Source organism: Lactuca saligna, chromosome 2 (genome assembly GCF_052625555.1).
Source record: "Lactuca saligna cultivar CGN05327 chromosome 2, ASM5262555v1, whole genome shotgun sequence".
NCBI lineage: Eukaryota > Viridiplantae > Streptophyta > Magnoliopsida > Asterales > Asteraceae > Lactuca > Lactuca saligna.
The window spans coordinates 89517752-89535382 of NC_136418.1; the positions used below are offsets into that span (position 1 = coordinate 89517752).

The window sequence follows — 17631 nt, forward strand, 5'->3', positions numbered from 1 at the left end:
AATACTTGGTGTAAACACAAGAAATAACAACAAACTTTTGTTTATTTGTGTATTATAGCGTAATACATTTATTTCTTTCTATTACAACATTGCACATATTTTTTTTTCATATAAGGGCATTGTACTTTGACAATTACCTAACTACGGCATTGCACTTTCTTTATATATATATATATATATATATATATATATATATATATATATATATATATATATATATATATTAGAGTTAATGGTGAGGCAAATATTGTTGCAATAACTGCCACCAAGGAATATGGTAAGACAAATACCTAAAAAAACTACTGATTTTTTGTTTGTTACTGCAGTTCAGGTAAACCCAATAATAATAGATATCCGATTTTACCCTTGGGTTTGGAGCGACTTCAAGTGTTGCACAATTTTCTTTTCACCTGCTAGAAAAAGGCCCAGATGATTAGGCCTTTGTTTTGAGTAATATTCTTGAAGAACAAGTCTACCATATATCTCATGATTCTATGAAACAAATGGTGATGGTGATGAACAGAGTTTGGCTATGTCTTTGTTTTCCATATTTCATGTAGGTCCAACAAAAGAGCAAGAACATGTGTATTCAAATGTATTCATAAGATTAAATGTATATTCATTACAGATTGAAGTGTATTCATTAGTGATTAAATGTGTATTCATAAGATTAGATGTATATTCATTACTAACTGAAGTGTATTTATTAGTGATTAAATGTGTATTCAATGTTTTCTATTCAAAAGCAATTCATATTTACCTGTGTTTTATTCATTTATCAATATAACTTAATCCATCTATTCATTCAAGATTATCACCGGGATCATATATGATTACAAATATATTTTATTCATGTATGATTACAAATATTCGAATAAAATGATTAACGCGTCAGTATTTTTGATGTTGTTGGTAAAAATAAACTTTCAAAAAACGTTTTTTTTTAAATTATGGTAAAAAACATATTTTAAAATCATTTTATTGATTTTGTTAATTAAAAATAGATTATACAAATTCCTAATATTTAGGTAAAAAATCTATTAATTAGATTAAATCCCAAGATTTTAGGAATTAATTAATTATCCATAATTAATTATAATGTAAAATTCTTTTTATGCCCTTATAAAATGATTGGTTCACAATTGTTCTCGCGTTCTCAACCTTTTAGGTATTCTCATTTGATCCTTTCCCTATATATATATATATATATATATATATATATATATATATATATATATATATATATATATATATATATATATATATATATATATATATATATATATATATATAATTACTTACTCTGACTCCATTCCACTACTGCTGGAATGGAAGCCAGTGGAACTAGCAACATGAAATCTTCCAATAATGGCTGCATCTTTTTAATTGGGACATTAGATTGGGCGAATGTGGAAATTAGGTAAGAAGTTGGAGAATACAACTTTTTCCTTTTTGGTGCTCGAACCCATTACGAAAGGGAAGAGCTGAGGACAAGGTATTGTACAATTTATGCGATAATACTTGGTGTAAACACAAGAAATAACAACAAACTTTTGTTTATTTGTGTATTATAGCATAATACATTTATTTCTTTCTATTACAACATTGCACATATTTTTTTTTCATATTAGGGCGTTGTACTTTGACAATTACCTAACTACGGCATTACACTTTCTTTTATATATATATATATATATATATATATATATATATATATATATATATAGTAATTAAATTATTTATTTTAGAGTTAATGGTGAGGCAAATATTGTTGCAATAACTGCCACCAAGGAATATGGTAAGACAAATACCTAAAAAAAACTACTAATTTTTTGTTTGTTACTGCAGTTCAGGTAAACCCAATAATAATAGATATCCGATTTTACCCTTAGGTTAGGAGCGACTTCAAGTGTTGCACAATTTTCTTTTCACCTGCTAGAATTTTGGGACTATAGTTATAATTAGATCATGCTTTGTTTCTTAAACTTCAAAGATGCAGTGTAGGAATTGTTTTATATATTTTTTAGCATTATACATGCCAAGAAATCTCAAACACAACAGGTAAGAGTTTGTTAACACATGCTCACCATGAACGCAATTAAAAATATTTGAATTTAGAACATTCAAATTGAATGTGTGGCCGGTACTATTCTAACCCCGCAAAGTGGGGACTCTTCACTAGTTTAATTGAAATGTGGAGATTGCATGTGTATATCAAACTTGTACATTATTATTTGCTATATATAAATTGGTGTGCCAATCGTATATGATACCTTAATGCTAAATTGGGAGCTTCATGTGACCATTAAATTCTTATGCTTCCTTATTAAAAGTTTAACTTATTGAAGAAGAAATTTATACGCATATGATTCTTGTATATGATGCTTACAAGAAAATAAGTTTTGTTGTATATGCATGGCATGTGATTGGAGCAAGTAAGGAAAAGGAAAATTCAATACACTTCATGGCCTCTTCTTTGCAACAAACGTCATGATTACCAATATGAGATTCCAAATTTATATAAGGCTTGTACATCATGTTTAAAGAAAAATATATTTTTTTGGAAAAGGATTTATTACATTTGGTAAATAAAATGAAGTTGTGGGACTATATATTTGTTTGGAAAAGGATTTATTATATTTGGAAAATAAAATGACGATGTGGGACTACACTGCAATTATTATTGAACAATATTTTTTTTTTTGGATTTTTGGACTTTTGCCACTAAACTTTTTTATTATGGAGTTTTGCCACAAATTTTTTGGATATTTGTAGGCTTAATCCTTATAAGTTTGTAATTTACAAAAAATGTCGATGTGAAGTTTTTTTTTTCAAAAACACTCCTTTAAATTTCTTAAGAAAAAACATTGTCAGCATCCCTCACGAAACATGAGGGAACACTTTCAAGTTGTTACTAAACTAGGTGTCAGAATCATGTATTACATGAGTTTATTTAAAAAAAAAATTAAATATGAAATTTTAACCATTTGAAATGTTTAAATTATTAAGAAAATAAGAAAAATTTTAAATTATTAAAATCAATGAAGCTTTAATGTATTGAATACATTACATATATAAACTCTTTCTAATAAATACCTTACATATATATTACCTTAAATATCAAATGTGGAATTTTAATTTAATAAAATGAAAAATACAATAAAATGACAAGTGGAAAATAGAAAATTCTAAAATTCTAAAAAATGACGTCTGTCCAAATAAAGGAGAAGATGACATATGGCAAAAAGTTCTTTATTTATTGTGGAGAATTTCGAGTGTATAAGAAAATATCTTTTTTTTATTATTATTTCTATTATCTTTTTTGTTTTTTAGCAATCACTATAATGACGCTTGTTAAGATCATATAATTTCATTTCTACTCACTACCCAAATTTAGCTTCAGTAAGCTACATTTGTTTATTTAATATATAATCGTACATATACTATGTGAAACAATGATTCAAATCAAAACATGTATTTTCTTAAATTATTAAATAAGTTATATGGGTATGAAATCTAAACACAATTGTCCTCAACAAGTTCGTTTCAAGAATTTTAACTAGTTGTTGCAAATTTTAATTTGTTCACCAATAAACCTTGTAAAGATTAATGATAAGACAAACATAACGTTGATAGTATTTATATATTATAAACCGATCAAATTTTAAACAATGGAATATGTAATACCAAAAGCATGAAATATAAATAAGTGAGGTAAAAACAAGTACAACCTATGACTTGTTTTTTTTAATCTTTATAGACAATTATTAATCAAGACACAACTGTAATAGGAGAAACTAATGATTAACTGAATTAAAGCATAAGATTTACTATGATCCATCAACTACGATTGTCACTGATTGTCACCGATGTTGATGTTGACTTACCATATATTGGTGATACCTCCTCATATTGCTTCACAACGCCAACATTAGTTTGATCTATAAGGGAAACATGTGACAATCTAATGCATTCTAACTCAATGGAAACTTCTTTCATTGTTGGCCTATTTTTTCCATTGAAGTTCAAGCATCGCATTGCCAAATTAGCTATAGACAACAACTCGGTCCTAAAACCTTCCTTAACAATCATTGCATCAAAAACAGACATCGCACGGCCTTCTTCCATGGCTAGCATAAAGTGTGTAGCTAAACTTCTATTTTCACCAAATCTAGTTAAGGAGATTGGCTTTTCTCTTGTCAAAAGTTCCAACAAAACAACTCCAAAACTATAGACATCACTTTTTTCAGTGAACTAGCTCGATTGAAAGTACTCTGGATCCAAATAACCAAAAGTCCCTTTAACTAATGTAGTCAAATGAGTTTGATCTATTGATACCAACCTTGAAGTACCAAAATCAGAAACTTTTGCTCGATACTTTTCATCCAAAAGTATATTAGTTGTCTTGATATCCCTATGGTATATCGGAATGGAGGTTGCTGAATGTAAGTAAGAAAGTGCTCCTGCGATCTCGGTAGCAATTTGTAATCTCATATATAAAGAGAATGAAAACTCATCAGTTTCATTTTGAATAAGGTCATATAAATTACCATTTGAGACGAACTCAGAGACAAGTAGTGGGACCTCGGTCTCTAGGCAACATCCTAATAATTTGACCACATTTCTATGGTTGACCTGTGAAAGAATGACTACCTCATTGATGAACTCTACTACTTGACTTTCATCAACCACCATTGATTTCTTGATTGCTACGATCCGTCCATCTGCTAACATACCTTTATATACAGTACCCTGACCACCTCGACCAAGAATTCTATTCTCATTAAAATGGTCAGTAGCCTTCTCCAATTCTTTAGAGGTGAAGAGTATGGTTTCATCAACATCAGTTGCTTGTTGTTGTTTAAGAAGGAGACCACCATTACGCTTAAAAAACCTTTGTTTCCTTCTCTTAGCTTTAGTTTTCTTGATTATTTTGTATAATGCATAGCCGATCACCATTAGGAAAAGCAATCCCATGCTTATACTAACACCTAAAAGAAGAACATTTAATACAATAATTAACATAAGTACCTAAACACATTCAACAATTAGCAGTATAGACTATTTAGTCTTCAAAACATAAATTTGATAGAATAATTGCAAAGGTGTTAAATGTTGCAATATTTTGTGTCCAATGTGTTTGGAATATCCGAAGGTCATTAATCATGTGTTATGGAAGTGTGCCACTTCGGTGTTAGTTTGGGAGAAGGTTTTTCTTAGTTAGACTTTGAAGTCCCTTTGGTGGAAACTCTAGATGATGCGTTTGAATGGACTAAGCAGTTACATGTATGGGCTCTGAAAAAGAAAGTGTTAGAAGTTATTATGTGTGTGTTAATATGGGTCCAATAATGGTACATGAATGATTTTGTGTTTGGCGTTTCTCCCGCGATGGAAGGTAGAGTTTTTGATATTGTAGTTGAGTATTTGTTTCTTTGAATTGCTAGTAGGACAAAAAAGTGTCGGTTAGTTGGAGTTTAAAATCCTCTTTTAGCTAGTTGGTTTTAATTGGTTTGGTTTGCTAGTTGTTTGCTAGATTTTAATGAAGTATTTAGCTGTTCAAAAAAATTGATAGGATAACGAGTGTTCACAAAGTAAATATTTGGTGTTTTAAACTTTGTCATTGTTATGTTTGGTTTTTTTTTAATAAAGATATATCAGTAATATAATTTACATTTTACAATAATAGCAAATATTTTATTGATTTTCTAAGCTTTATATCTATTTTTAACCTAAAGAGAAATAAAATAACCTTCTAATTTTTATTCAAACTATCTTCTTATGTATTTAAGATAATGACAAGTGTCATGCAATTTAATTTAACTTTGATTATAATGTTAAACTTGTAAACATATAATCATCTTAAATAAATAGAAAAAAATAAATAAAAACAAAAGATAATAAAAAATATATTTAATTTCTCTAACTTGAAATATCATAATCTTCTACCATTTCTTATTACCTTTTTGGAATATATATATATATATATATATATATATATATATATATATATATATATATATATATATATATATATATATATATATATTGGGTGTAGTGAAATTATTGGGTGTAGTGAAATTTCTACATTTGTTACTACAACTTTTATCTTTGCTTTGTTATGTTTTTTATATTACTTATATTTAATAAAACTTAATTAATTTATTCATAATTATAAATTAAGGAATCAGAATCATATAATGTATCCTAAATACATATTAAATTCTACGTTTACCTTGCTATTTTTCATTTTACTAATTATTTTATTATTGGAGTAAATGATTTTTTTTTAAATTATATAGCAAACTAAAAACATAAAATGTATCATAAAGAAATATAAACTCAAAGGAAAATAATTTTATTAAGATTAATAATTAATTCAGTTTATATTACCTTGATACCTTTTTATAGTTTAAATGAAACTCGTTAAGTTTAAAAAGTAATAAATATTACAAATTATAAAGTAATAAACATGCGTTGAGTAATTTGAATTTAAACACGAATTTACATTTTATCATACATTTTAGGGTAAACAACACAAAAGACATTAAGTTTATACTAAAATTCTAATTTGACACTGTCTTTTTTTTTATTTCAAATTTGCCAATATATTTTCTAATTTTTTATAATTATGACCACTTAACCGGTCAACCCGTCGGGTACCTGCTAACATGACACGATGATGTGTCAGTTTCATAACGTGGTATGCTGACATTACATACCGACGTGTCAAAATTGATTTTTTTCCACAAAAGATACTAAGTTTTCATTTTTTTTTTCGATTTTGATAGTAAGTTTAACTTTTTCTTTCAATTGACCATTTCCATTTGAAATTGCATAAATATTTTTAATACATTTTAAACCGTATATATATATATATATATATATATATATATATATATATATATATATTCATTTAAAAATCATACTTTTGTATAAATAAAAGTTTTTTTTATTACACTCAAACCATAATAATATGTATAAATATGTATTAGTTATATGACAACCATATTTTATATTAAGTACACAAACTTAAAATGAGTTTGGTGGTTAGGAAGCATGTAGTCGATCAAGGCCCAGATGTTACGTTTGCAACCCGTGAAATTTTTACATCTTATTTGAAGTTTATGGTTAGTTTGGTTCTTATGATATAACTAATGCATATTTATGTATAACATTATGCTTGGAATGTTAAAAAAAAAACAGTGTATATAAATAGAAATATGGTTTTCAAACGAAAAATATATTTATACGGTTTAAAATGTATATATATATATATATATATATATATATATATATATATATATATATATATATATATATATACGGTTTCAAATGGAAAATGGTAAACATTAAACAAAATTGGAAAAAATGATGTTCAATTTGGAACAAAAGAACTGAGTGTCAAAAAAAGAAAGAAAATTAAATTAAGTGTCAAAATCGAAGAAAATGAAAACTTAGTGTTTTTTATGAAAAAAAAAATTCAATTTTGATACATCAGCATGTTATGTCAGCATGATACGTCATCAAAATTGACATGTCATCATGTCACCTCAGCAAGTAACCGGGATGACCGGTCCAGTGATCAAAATTGTAGAAAAATTGAAAAACAAAGTGTCAAATTTAAGACAAAAAAAAAAAAAAAAAATACACAATATCAAATTAATTTTTAGTATAAACTTAGTGTCTTTTGTCTTACTTACCCAACATTTTATAATTCCTATTCTATTTACAAACAAATAAAATTAAGCAAGTTTATCAAAAAATAACTAGGATATTGTTACTACGTGTAAGTTTTAAATTATATTAGCAATATATCGGTAGAAGAGCAAAACACATTTCTAATTTCTACAATTTTCACTTATAATTCCAACTCTTTTTGCAAGTATCAAGACGAATTCTAGAGAAGTTTTAGTGTTTTACAAGTATTGTGTTTCTATAAAAAGACTTATAATTGATAATTCTAAAATCAGTGTAAAATCAGTGTGTTTGAACGTTGGAAGGTTAAAACGATATATATATATATATATATATATATATATATATATATATATATATATATATATATATATATATATATATATATATATATATATATATATATAAGGGTTCAATTGAGAAAAAAAAATGTTGAGAATGAATGAATCATTCTAGCCACACATTTATTTTGCTGCAAAACACTTAGACATACCGGCAGAATTTGAGACGAATACACATGTGTTTTTCCAACAAAACATGTTTCTTTAAAGTATAGTAATCATTACCTTAATATACACAAAAACATATATTTTTTATTATTATTTTTATTTTTAGAATGCTATTTTCATCGAAAATTTATTTTAAATATATAAAAATTCATAATTTTTTATTCTTTATAAATAGACATTCATATTGATATATTTTTAAGATAAAATAAAATAAAAATTTAGAGTTTCAGCTATCGTTATTCATAAGTGAATAAAAATGTATCAGATTTTTATTAAAGTATATTTGTTATTCATTTAAGAATAAAACGCATGCTTAACTTTTTTACAGTTTAAGTATTGTTTATTTATGAATATAACACATTATAAAGTTTTGTTACATAAAATATATTTTTTTTACATCATCTTTCGTCACATGTTGTATTTATATATGAATAAAACGTATATTAATTATCGTAATATGTTATATTCATATACTAATAAAACATTTTTAAGATTTTTGTTAAAGTTCATTTGTTATTCATATATAAATAAGTAGTATGTTAAAAAAAGATGAATTGTTTTGAAAATATGAATTACTTATTCATATAGGAATAACAATTGAATTGTAACAAAATTATGATAAATGTGCTCTTCGTATATAAATATAACTTGTGAGGAAAGTCAATACAAGTTTTATTCATATGTATATATAACATGTGACGAGAGTTGGTGTAAGCTGTAAAGAGTTTATTATATGCCATATTTATATATGAATGATACTTAATCTGTAAAAAGAAAATTAATCATAGTTTTTATTCATAATTGAATAACGAATATGCCGTACTAAAAATATAATGCATTTTATTCATTTATGAATAACGATAGCTAAAAATATATATAAAAAAATTTATTTTATCTTAAAAGTATATATCAATATAGATGTCTATTTGTAGAGAATAAAAAATCATGAATTTTGATATATTTATAATCATTTTTCGATAAAAATAGTTTCTTAAAAATAAAAAATAAAAAACAAAAAAAACTGTGTTTTTATGTATATTAAGGTAATAATTAGCATAGTTTTAGGAAGCATGTTTTGTTTGAAACACATCTGTATTCCTTTCACATTTCTGCTGGTAGGACGAAGGTTTTGCGGCAAAAATAAATGAGTGACTGAGAATGATTCCCCATTTTCAATCTTTTTTATTTTTTCAATTGAACTTACCTATATATATATTAGCGGTTTCATTGCTCACATAAAAGTCTAGTCATTAACTGAGATGATGAGATTGTTATGTTGGGTTATATAATATTATGTTTACCATAGTATGTGATATTATGATTTATTGTATATTTTTTTGGATATATAATAAATCCAACGAAGACTACAATAATTACATAAACTAGCAACAATTTTGTCATTTTTTAAATTTATAAGAAATTTCATATTATCTATCTAATCTTATTTAACTTAGTATATCCATCTCATCAACTCATTTTCCGTCAATTTTCCGGGAAACATACATTTTACTATTCCATTGCTGACGTGGATACATAATCATAAATGAACCGATGAGATGTATCAAATTTTACGGTAAACATAACATTATATAACTCATAATATCCATCTTATCAACTCATTTAATGACTAGTAGTAGATGTCTAGGTTAAATATAAATTGGTAAAATGTATGTTACATAGAAAAATTGTCAAATCATCATTTAATTTTAGTTTGAAACGTATTCATAAATTATAGTAAAATAATGAGATTTTAATGGATGCGTGAAAGTAATACAATCGAAAAACCTGGAAAAAAAAACCGGTCAAATTGTCGTTTTTACCAGTAATTCATATTTTTTCGTAAATAAATTTTAGTTCGGTACTTATTCTTAAATTAATGTAAAATACAATGAATCTTAAGTGTATAATTGTTAATGACATAACTATATAAGGCTTGATACACATATAAAGTTAGCAAAATTTGATTTTTTTCTTCAGGTAGTAAAATTTGAATTTTTTTCCAGCAAGTTATCTAAGGTGTGGTTGTTTCAAAATTCTAATGAACATTAACCCTCAAATTATTATTTTTCTTTGAATTTGAGCCAATATGTCATCCCAGATGGCTATACATAGTTTATGTAAATATGTGATCATTCTTTAATAAATAATATATAAGAAAATGCTGAACTAATTATTTTGAAATTTAACATGAAAAATATAGAAATTATTTAATATAATAGTAATACATGAAAGGTAGTTGATATTTAAAAATACGTGTTTAACAAACCTTGGTTAGTGAAGTGATTTTTATTTTTTTTACATTCAGGTACTTATTTTTTTTAAACAGCGGAACAGCACTTAACCTTTTCTTAAACAGATGAATGGTTGGGGTTATTGTTTATAAGCTATAATAAATAAATAAATGGGTTAGTAGTTGTTGAACCATGCCTACACGAATTTGATGGGAGAGTAAGTAGAAAGGAATTTAAACGCATATAGTGGTTTAGAGAATAGCTTACCCAGAATGACACCTAAATTTCTCCCCTTATAAATATAACAACTTGTAGCCGAGTCCACGTCAAGATTTAGCCAACAATACCCTCCCTTAAGTTGACACTTTTTGCATTCTGGAGAAGTATTGTTGTCGTCTTGGGTATCTGTATTCCACGAAAGTGTTATGGGAACGTAAGTGTTGTTCTTGTCAATTGGAAAGCCTGCTTTGAAGTATGAACTGTCCATCAGGAAGGCAGACCTACATATCTCGTCTCCAGCCGGCCCTTCCAAGCCTGTTACATTCAACCTAAACGTCTTGATATTCCTATTAGTACTATCAAACGTGGCTTGGCAACAACCAATGCCAAAGCAGTTGTTTCTATCTCTGACAGTATCATTACGACAAATCGTTGAGCAACTGGCAACAATAGTCTTCTTCACCATGACGTCAGCATTAATGCCACACCCCTCAACGAAGAGTTTGTTAGCATAAGTGGAAATATAAAAGGGACTCTCGTTGCTTAGGACAGGAGTGCTATGCTGGACTGGTCTCACACAATCAAAAGTGGTGGAGACCTTAACAGTAACCGCTCCGCTGTTGCTGTACTCTGGATTTACACTCAAGACCTCCGTGTTGTTGAGTGCAGACAGATACGGTGTCGAGGAGTTACAATCAATATTGTACCATTTGCTTAGAGAACAATTTGTTCCAATCCCGAAAGGGTATGGAATCGATATCTCTCCACACCTATCATTGCATCCTTTTTTGCTGATTCTCCATGCTTTTGTTACTGTTGCTGTTAAAGAGATCAAGATAAGTAAATGTAAAACTTGAAAGAGCTGCATTCTGTTTACCAAAACGATAAAATGCATTGAAGCAAGAAAAATATAAGGATGGATATAAAAATCATAACCAAGTGAATTTATGTGCTCGAATGTGGTATCTGATTGGATTATTTAATGGAGAAATTTAATTCTAAGTTGACCTTGACTCAACGAAACCACCATTGCTCCAATTTTCTTCCCAAAACAAGGAATCAAAGTTTGTAGCAATAAACATATGCCAAGTGTAACACCCATATTTTCGACAACGATTAGCATGTTATATTTTACGACGTCAACCATACATATTACTATATAAAATTAGATGGGTTATAAAATAATACCTATTATATGATAATATTTTGTATTCCAATATTATATTGATTCGGAATTTCTCAAACATACATTTTATAACTTATTTTTTATATTATTTTGACCAAAAGATGTGTATAACTATAAGTAATCCTTTGTATACATTTGAAAATGATATTGATTTGTACACAGTACTTTACAACCATATGATTTAAATGATTATTGTGTAGGGATCATTGCTAATTTGATAAGCACATATATGTGTATTAATTAAAATGAATTAATCGTATCATATAATTTATTTTACTTTAGTTTTGTTTTTAACAAAAAGAACGGTATGTATACAATATAAAGATATATTTCACTACAAAAAAAAAATTATTTAGCGGCACATAAAAAGTGTCACTAAAAGCATGTTAAAAAATCAGCGGCACACATAATGAGTGTGTTTGGTACGGAACGTTTGGGGGCTTCTAGCTTCTAGCATTTGATAAAACGCTCCGTTTTGAACAAAAATAATGTTCGACACTACAAGCTTCTAGTGTTTAGTTTAAACAAAACGCTCCAAATTCAAATGCTACTCCATGTAGCGTTTAATGAAACGTCACAAGCTACCCGCTACAAGCTACCTACTACCAGCTAATTTTGCCGAACACGTCCAATAAGTACGATTAGAAACGTTCTTACTAAAACCATTTAGTAAGACTTTTTGTTTTTGCCGTTGCAGTTTTTAGGTTTTTAGTGACACTTTTTTATTTTTTACAATTGAAGAAATTTTTTTTGTGGCACATATTTTGTGTCATTGAATACGCATTTGATTGAAGAATTAATGCTACTTCTAGTTACACATTTTAAGATTTTAGTGACACTTTTATTTGCCTCAATACCAAAAAAAATACTTTGTGGCACTTTCTTATGTGTCACCATAGAATAAAAGTTTTTTGTGGCACATATTTTGTGCCATTAAAAGCTGGTGTGATTCAAAAAATACATGTTACTTTTAGGTTATTTATATCTACATATTTTCTATCTAGAATATAAAGTAAACTAAAAATTTTAATTGCCACACGTAGAAAATAATAAAAATTTCATTATTTATCATCGATATATTTTAAACTTTTTGAATCAAATATCGTAGTAAATGTCAAAATATGTCTAAATGTGGAACCAGTTATATGTTAAACATAGACTAACGAACAAAATTAAAAGAAAAAAAAAATACATGTTAGATTAATGTCTAAGTCCATAACTATTTTAGTATGTACTTAACCCGATTGTGAACATGGTCCTTTTGGGTTGCCTTCACACTGGTGACTAGACATGATGATTGTTGAGGAGAGAGGCTGGTTTATTATTAAAATTAATAAATTGGGGTATAAATATGATTTGCTAATATATTATATGAATAATATATTAAGTTGGAATCATATTATTAATTGGTATTTAATCAGAAATTAATTAGGAATTAATTTCAGGATTAAAGGAATTAATTAAAAGTACAGGGGCTATTTTGTAATTATTTGATAGTTGAGACTTTGGGCTATTGGATCACGTTTATTAAGGCTTGAACGAAAATCCTAGAAGGATCTAGGAGTTTTCGTCCAAGGGCTTAAGGAAAGGAGTCCATGGACTTGCTTAGGCCCTAAGCTAAGGCATTAGGGTTTCCACCTTAAAACCCTAGCTAGCCTCAAGTATAAATACCACCCTAAGGCACTAGAATTCGACTACTCCTTGGAGAAACCCTACTAGGGTCGAATTATAGAGCCTCTTGCCTCCCTTCCTCTCTCTTATATTCATCCTTTCACCCAAAGTGTGTTTGTGAGCCATTAGAGGTACTACACTTGTGGTATTTGCTTTCAAGAGCTAAGGAAATTCAAGGAACTAGTTGTTATTGCTATATAACAACAAAAGGTATGTATTCTATTCTCCTTTGTGGAATTCGAAAATCATAGGAGTATCCCAGGTTTCTTTTTGTATTCATAAAGTTGTATGTCTAATAGTGAGAACATAGATCCAATTAGGGTTGCATGCACACATAGGATTCTTTGTATAAAATCCATCAATACATGCTAGGGTGAATACCTCGTGCTATAACATACTTTAGAATCAATACTATCACTTCCCTCTCTAAAAACAAACGAAATTCAAAATAAAGTTAAATAAGGCAAACTATAGAAAATAATAATATAAGATGGAGCCCAAATAAACTATGTTTACAAGAACAAACCGAGGAAAAAAACACATAAAACTTATTACCATCATTATGATGACTTTTAGAAGATGACATCTGGTTGACTGAATTAGAGTTGCGCAGAACTGAAGAGTGCAGAACTCGAGAAGTGCTACCTGGCATCTAAAATAAATTAATGAAAACATTGGTCACTACTAGTTTGCTATAACTCTATTGTTCAAAAAATTACCAAAATATCAACTTTACTATATATACTATTAGTCTCCAACTCTACGTACCTTCTACTACACTTGTATGAACGAACCAAAAAATGCATTTAAGAAGATACATAGGTGCACCAAGAAGATTATTCATAATGAAAAGGTTGTATACGTCGAAAAAATGGTCATGCTTGATTAAAAAGTTGGTCCGATTAGAAATATGATAATGGACTAATTTTCATGTATATGTTTTTTTCTAATAGGGTAACTGAAAAGAGCAATGAAATATAGATGGTATATGTACCTCTATGTTCATATTGCTAAGAATTCCAAACAAGTTTGCATTTAGGATATGTTCTTGGATGATATCCGCCATAACGTCACCATAGTTTTTAGTTGTTCGACACTTGGATTCGTAGAAGAAAAAACAACCTTCTCTTTTACGGTCAGTATACTTCCAACGCATTAAATATACCCTTTTTATTTAATTTAAAGGTGATGGAGGGTTTGTGAGTACGTTGGGCATACAATTGGTACTTTCGGCGTACTCATTGCATGTGCACCATCGAGGTAATCTCAGCGTACGTAGGGCGTACTCAAGCCAGAGGAAAACCCTAATTTTTAGGGCTTTCACCCTATTTAAGCATCCTAATCCTTTCACCTTCCTTACCTTATCATGCTCATTACCCCTTTTATAGTCAACCTCTAAATCCTAGCCGTTTTTAGTGCATTTTGAGCTTACAAGAGCTTGTGAGTGTTCTTTTGTGATTTTGAAGAAGAAGGAAGGTTGAGGAGAAGCTAATGAAAGGAAAGAGCCAGTAGATCCAGATTTTGTGCATCACTTTCAGCCGTTTGGAGATATAAAGACTGGAACTTGTTCAATCTAAGCTTAGTTATAGATTTCGGGAAGAAAGTAGCATCTTTTGGTCCCATAACTTGGTCTTTTGATCCCTTAAGTCGACACTTTTTGCATTCTGGAGAAGTATTGCTGTCGTCTTGGGTATCTGTATACCACGAAAGTGTTATGGGAACGTAAGTGCTGTTCTTGTCAATTGGAAAGCCTGCTTTGAAGTATGAACTGTCCATCAGGAAGGCAGACCTACATATCTCGTCTCCAGCCGGCCCTTCCAAGCCTGTTACATTCAACCTAAACGTCTTGATATTCTGATGTTCTTTATAGTACCATCCACCATAATTACTATAAATCGTATCAGTACTATCAAACGTGGCTTGGCAACAACCAATGCCAAAGCAGTTGTTTCTATCGCTGACAGTATCATTACGACAAATCGTTGAACAACTAGCAACAATAGTCTTCTCCACCATCAAGTCAGCATTAATGCCACACCCCTCAACGAAGAGTTTGTTAGCCAAAGTGGAAATATAAAAGGGACTCTCGTTGCTTAGGACAGGAGTGCTATGCTGGACAGACCTCACGCAATCAAAAGTGGTGGAGACCTTAACAGTGACCGCTCCAGATCTGTAGCCGTCCTCTGAATTTACACTCAAGACCTCCGTGTTGTTGAGTGCAGACAGATACGGTGTCGAGGAGTTACAATCAATATTGTACCATTTGTTTAGTGAACAATTTGTTCCAATCCCGAAAGGGTATGGAATCGATATCTCTCCACACCTATCATTGCATCCTTTTTTGCTGATTCTCTCGGCTTTTGTTACTGTTGCTGTTAAAGAGATCAAGATAAGTAAATGCAAAACTTGAAGGAGCTGCATTCTGTTTAAAACGACGATTAAAGGCTTTGAAGCAAGAAAAAATATAAGGATAGGTATAACAATCATAACCATGTGAATTTCTGTGCTCGAATGCCGTGTCTATTGGATTACTTAATGGAGAAATTTAATCCTTAGCTGACCTTGAGTCAACGGGAACCACCGTTGCTCCCATTTTCTTCCAAAAAAACGAGTGGCTGAGATTGCAATCAAGTTTGTAGGTATAAGCCTATAAGGATTAATCAACGCGGGCCAAGTCCAGAAAAAACTTCCAACACGTTGATAAGATTTTGATGGCTATTTTGGCACTACTAGAAAATAGGAAGTTTTGCTACAGAGCTATGAAAAATTTTGGTAGTTAATTAGTTACAGAATCGCTACGGATTAAATGCAGAATTAGACGCCTTAATATATTAACGGAATAGCTACTGATACTAGTCCGTAGCTAATTAGCTACGGAATCCGTAGCTATTGCTTAGCTAATTAGCTACAGAATGGCTACGGAATATCTATGGATACTAATTCGTCGTGATTGCGTAGCTAATTAATTAGATACGGAATAGCTATGACATAGCGACGAAAGAAAACAGCTATAAAATAGCTACGGACTTATAATTTACATTATTATTATTGTTATTATTGTTAATCCGATTATTATTATTTTACATTAACTCTTAAATTTTTTTTGGATCATTTTTCTTACATATTTAAGACACAAACAATTAAAAATCATACTAATAATACTATTAATAATAATATTTATATGTTCATAATACTATATAATAATTGTAACAAAATGTATTTAACACAAAAACAAACAATTAAACGAAAAAAACTACGTTTAACACATTAATAAGGTGAAACAATCTATGTTTATTTATAAATAATGAAAAATGATTATAATAAAGGGACATATGTATATTTGTATGTGTATGCAGGGATGGTTTTAAGGGGTTCCCAATGTGGCACCGGCAACCTTTAACTTTTCTGGCCATAGTGTAAAAATTTTCGATTTTTTGATTTTTTTTAAAACTATTTTTCTTGTTTTGGCAACACCTACTATGTATTTCTGCGTCCATCCCTACCATTTTTTGAAATTAATTCAAGTAAATTTTAACTTAGCAGCCCACATATGGACAAAAAGAATTTAAAAACAACACTTTTTAAGCAACCATTGATTTTATATCATACCATTTTCTGAAACCAATGATTTTCTATGTATACAAAACTACAAAAAACACTATTACATAAACATATTAAATACGTTTTGTAGAAGAAAAAAACGATTTATATAATACAAAATGATAAAACCTATTTCTGTCATATGATTGCAATATCAAAAAAGTACCTAACAGTGGCATCCAACCAAACACGTTTCTTTCAACAAACATTGATTTAGTTTAACATAAGAGCAAAGGGAAGAAGGGGAATACATGGCCTGGGTGACTTGTTTGAAAATTTTGGAATCCCTAGTAAATTGTTAAACCTACTGTCAAAGTAAATATATAATATGGAGATAGGGAATATGTGGTTGTTATCATGTGACAAATATTAGATATAGAATTCCAAAACTACATAGTACTAGCTTAAAAAACTAATGAGATATAATTGTAAATCTTCTTCCTAAAGTCACTTAACTATACTCTCTTTCTTATATACCAAGTGGATACCTAAAACAAAATTTGGTAATGTCATGATCAAA

General features: G+C 28.9%; 2 protein-coding genes across 3 annotated transcripts; both read right to left on the reverse strand.

Moving 5' to 3' along the window:
• Positions 1 to 3796: 3796 nt before the first annotated feature.
• LOC145031147 (wall-associated receptor kinase-like 2) lies at positions 3797 to 11560 on the reverse strand. The gene is made up of 2 exons (XM_078979654.1): positions 10703 to 11560; positions 3797 to 4991 (listed from the first exon to the last, which is right to left on the reverse strand). The coding sequence occupies exons 1-2, from the start codon at positions 11547 to 11549 to the stop codon at positions 4255 to 4257; spliced, it is 1584 nt and encodes a 527-aa protein (XP_078835780.1). The 5' UTR covers positions 11550 to 11560; the 3' UTR covers positions 3797 to 4254.
• Positions 11561 to 13875: 2315 nt separating this feature from the next.
• LOC145031148 (wall-associated receptor kinase-like 6) lies at positions 13876 to 16079 on the reverse strand. Of its 2 annotated transcripts, none has more exons than XM_078979655.1 (2): positions 14067 to 16079; positions 13876 to 13937 (listed from the first exon to the last, which is right to left on the reverse strand). In XM_078979655.1, exon 1 carries the CDS (start codon positions 16002 to 16004, stop codon positions 15000 to 15002), a length of 1005 nt encoding a protein of 334 aa, XP_078835781.1. In that variant the 5' UTR covers positions 16005 to 16079; the 3' UTR covers positions 13876 to 13937; positions 14067 to 14999. The 2 variants fall into 2 exon arrangements, with proteins under 2 accessions (XP_078835781.1, XP_078835782.1); XM_078979656.1 differs by lacking the exon at positions 13876 to 13937 and having other exon boundaries at positions 13986 to 14163; positions 14506 to 16079.
• Positions 16080 to 17631: the final 1552 nt, after the last annotated feature.

Coding starts and splice junctions, on each gene's coding strand:
- LOC145031148 (XM_078979655.1), bottom strand. CDS start 16,004: ATGGTTATGATTGTTATACCTATCCTTATATTTTTTCTTGCTTCAAAG.
- LOC145031147 (XM_078979654.1), bottom strand. CDS start 11,549: ATGCATTTTATCGTTTTGGTAAACAGAATGCAGCTCTTTCAAGTTTTA. Junction 4,992..10,702: donor AAATTTAGGTGTCATTCTGG/GTAAGCTATTCT, acceptor TTCTTCTTTTAG/GTGTTAGTATAAGCATGGGA.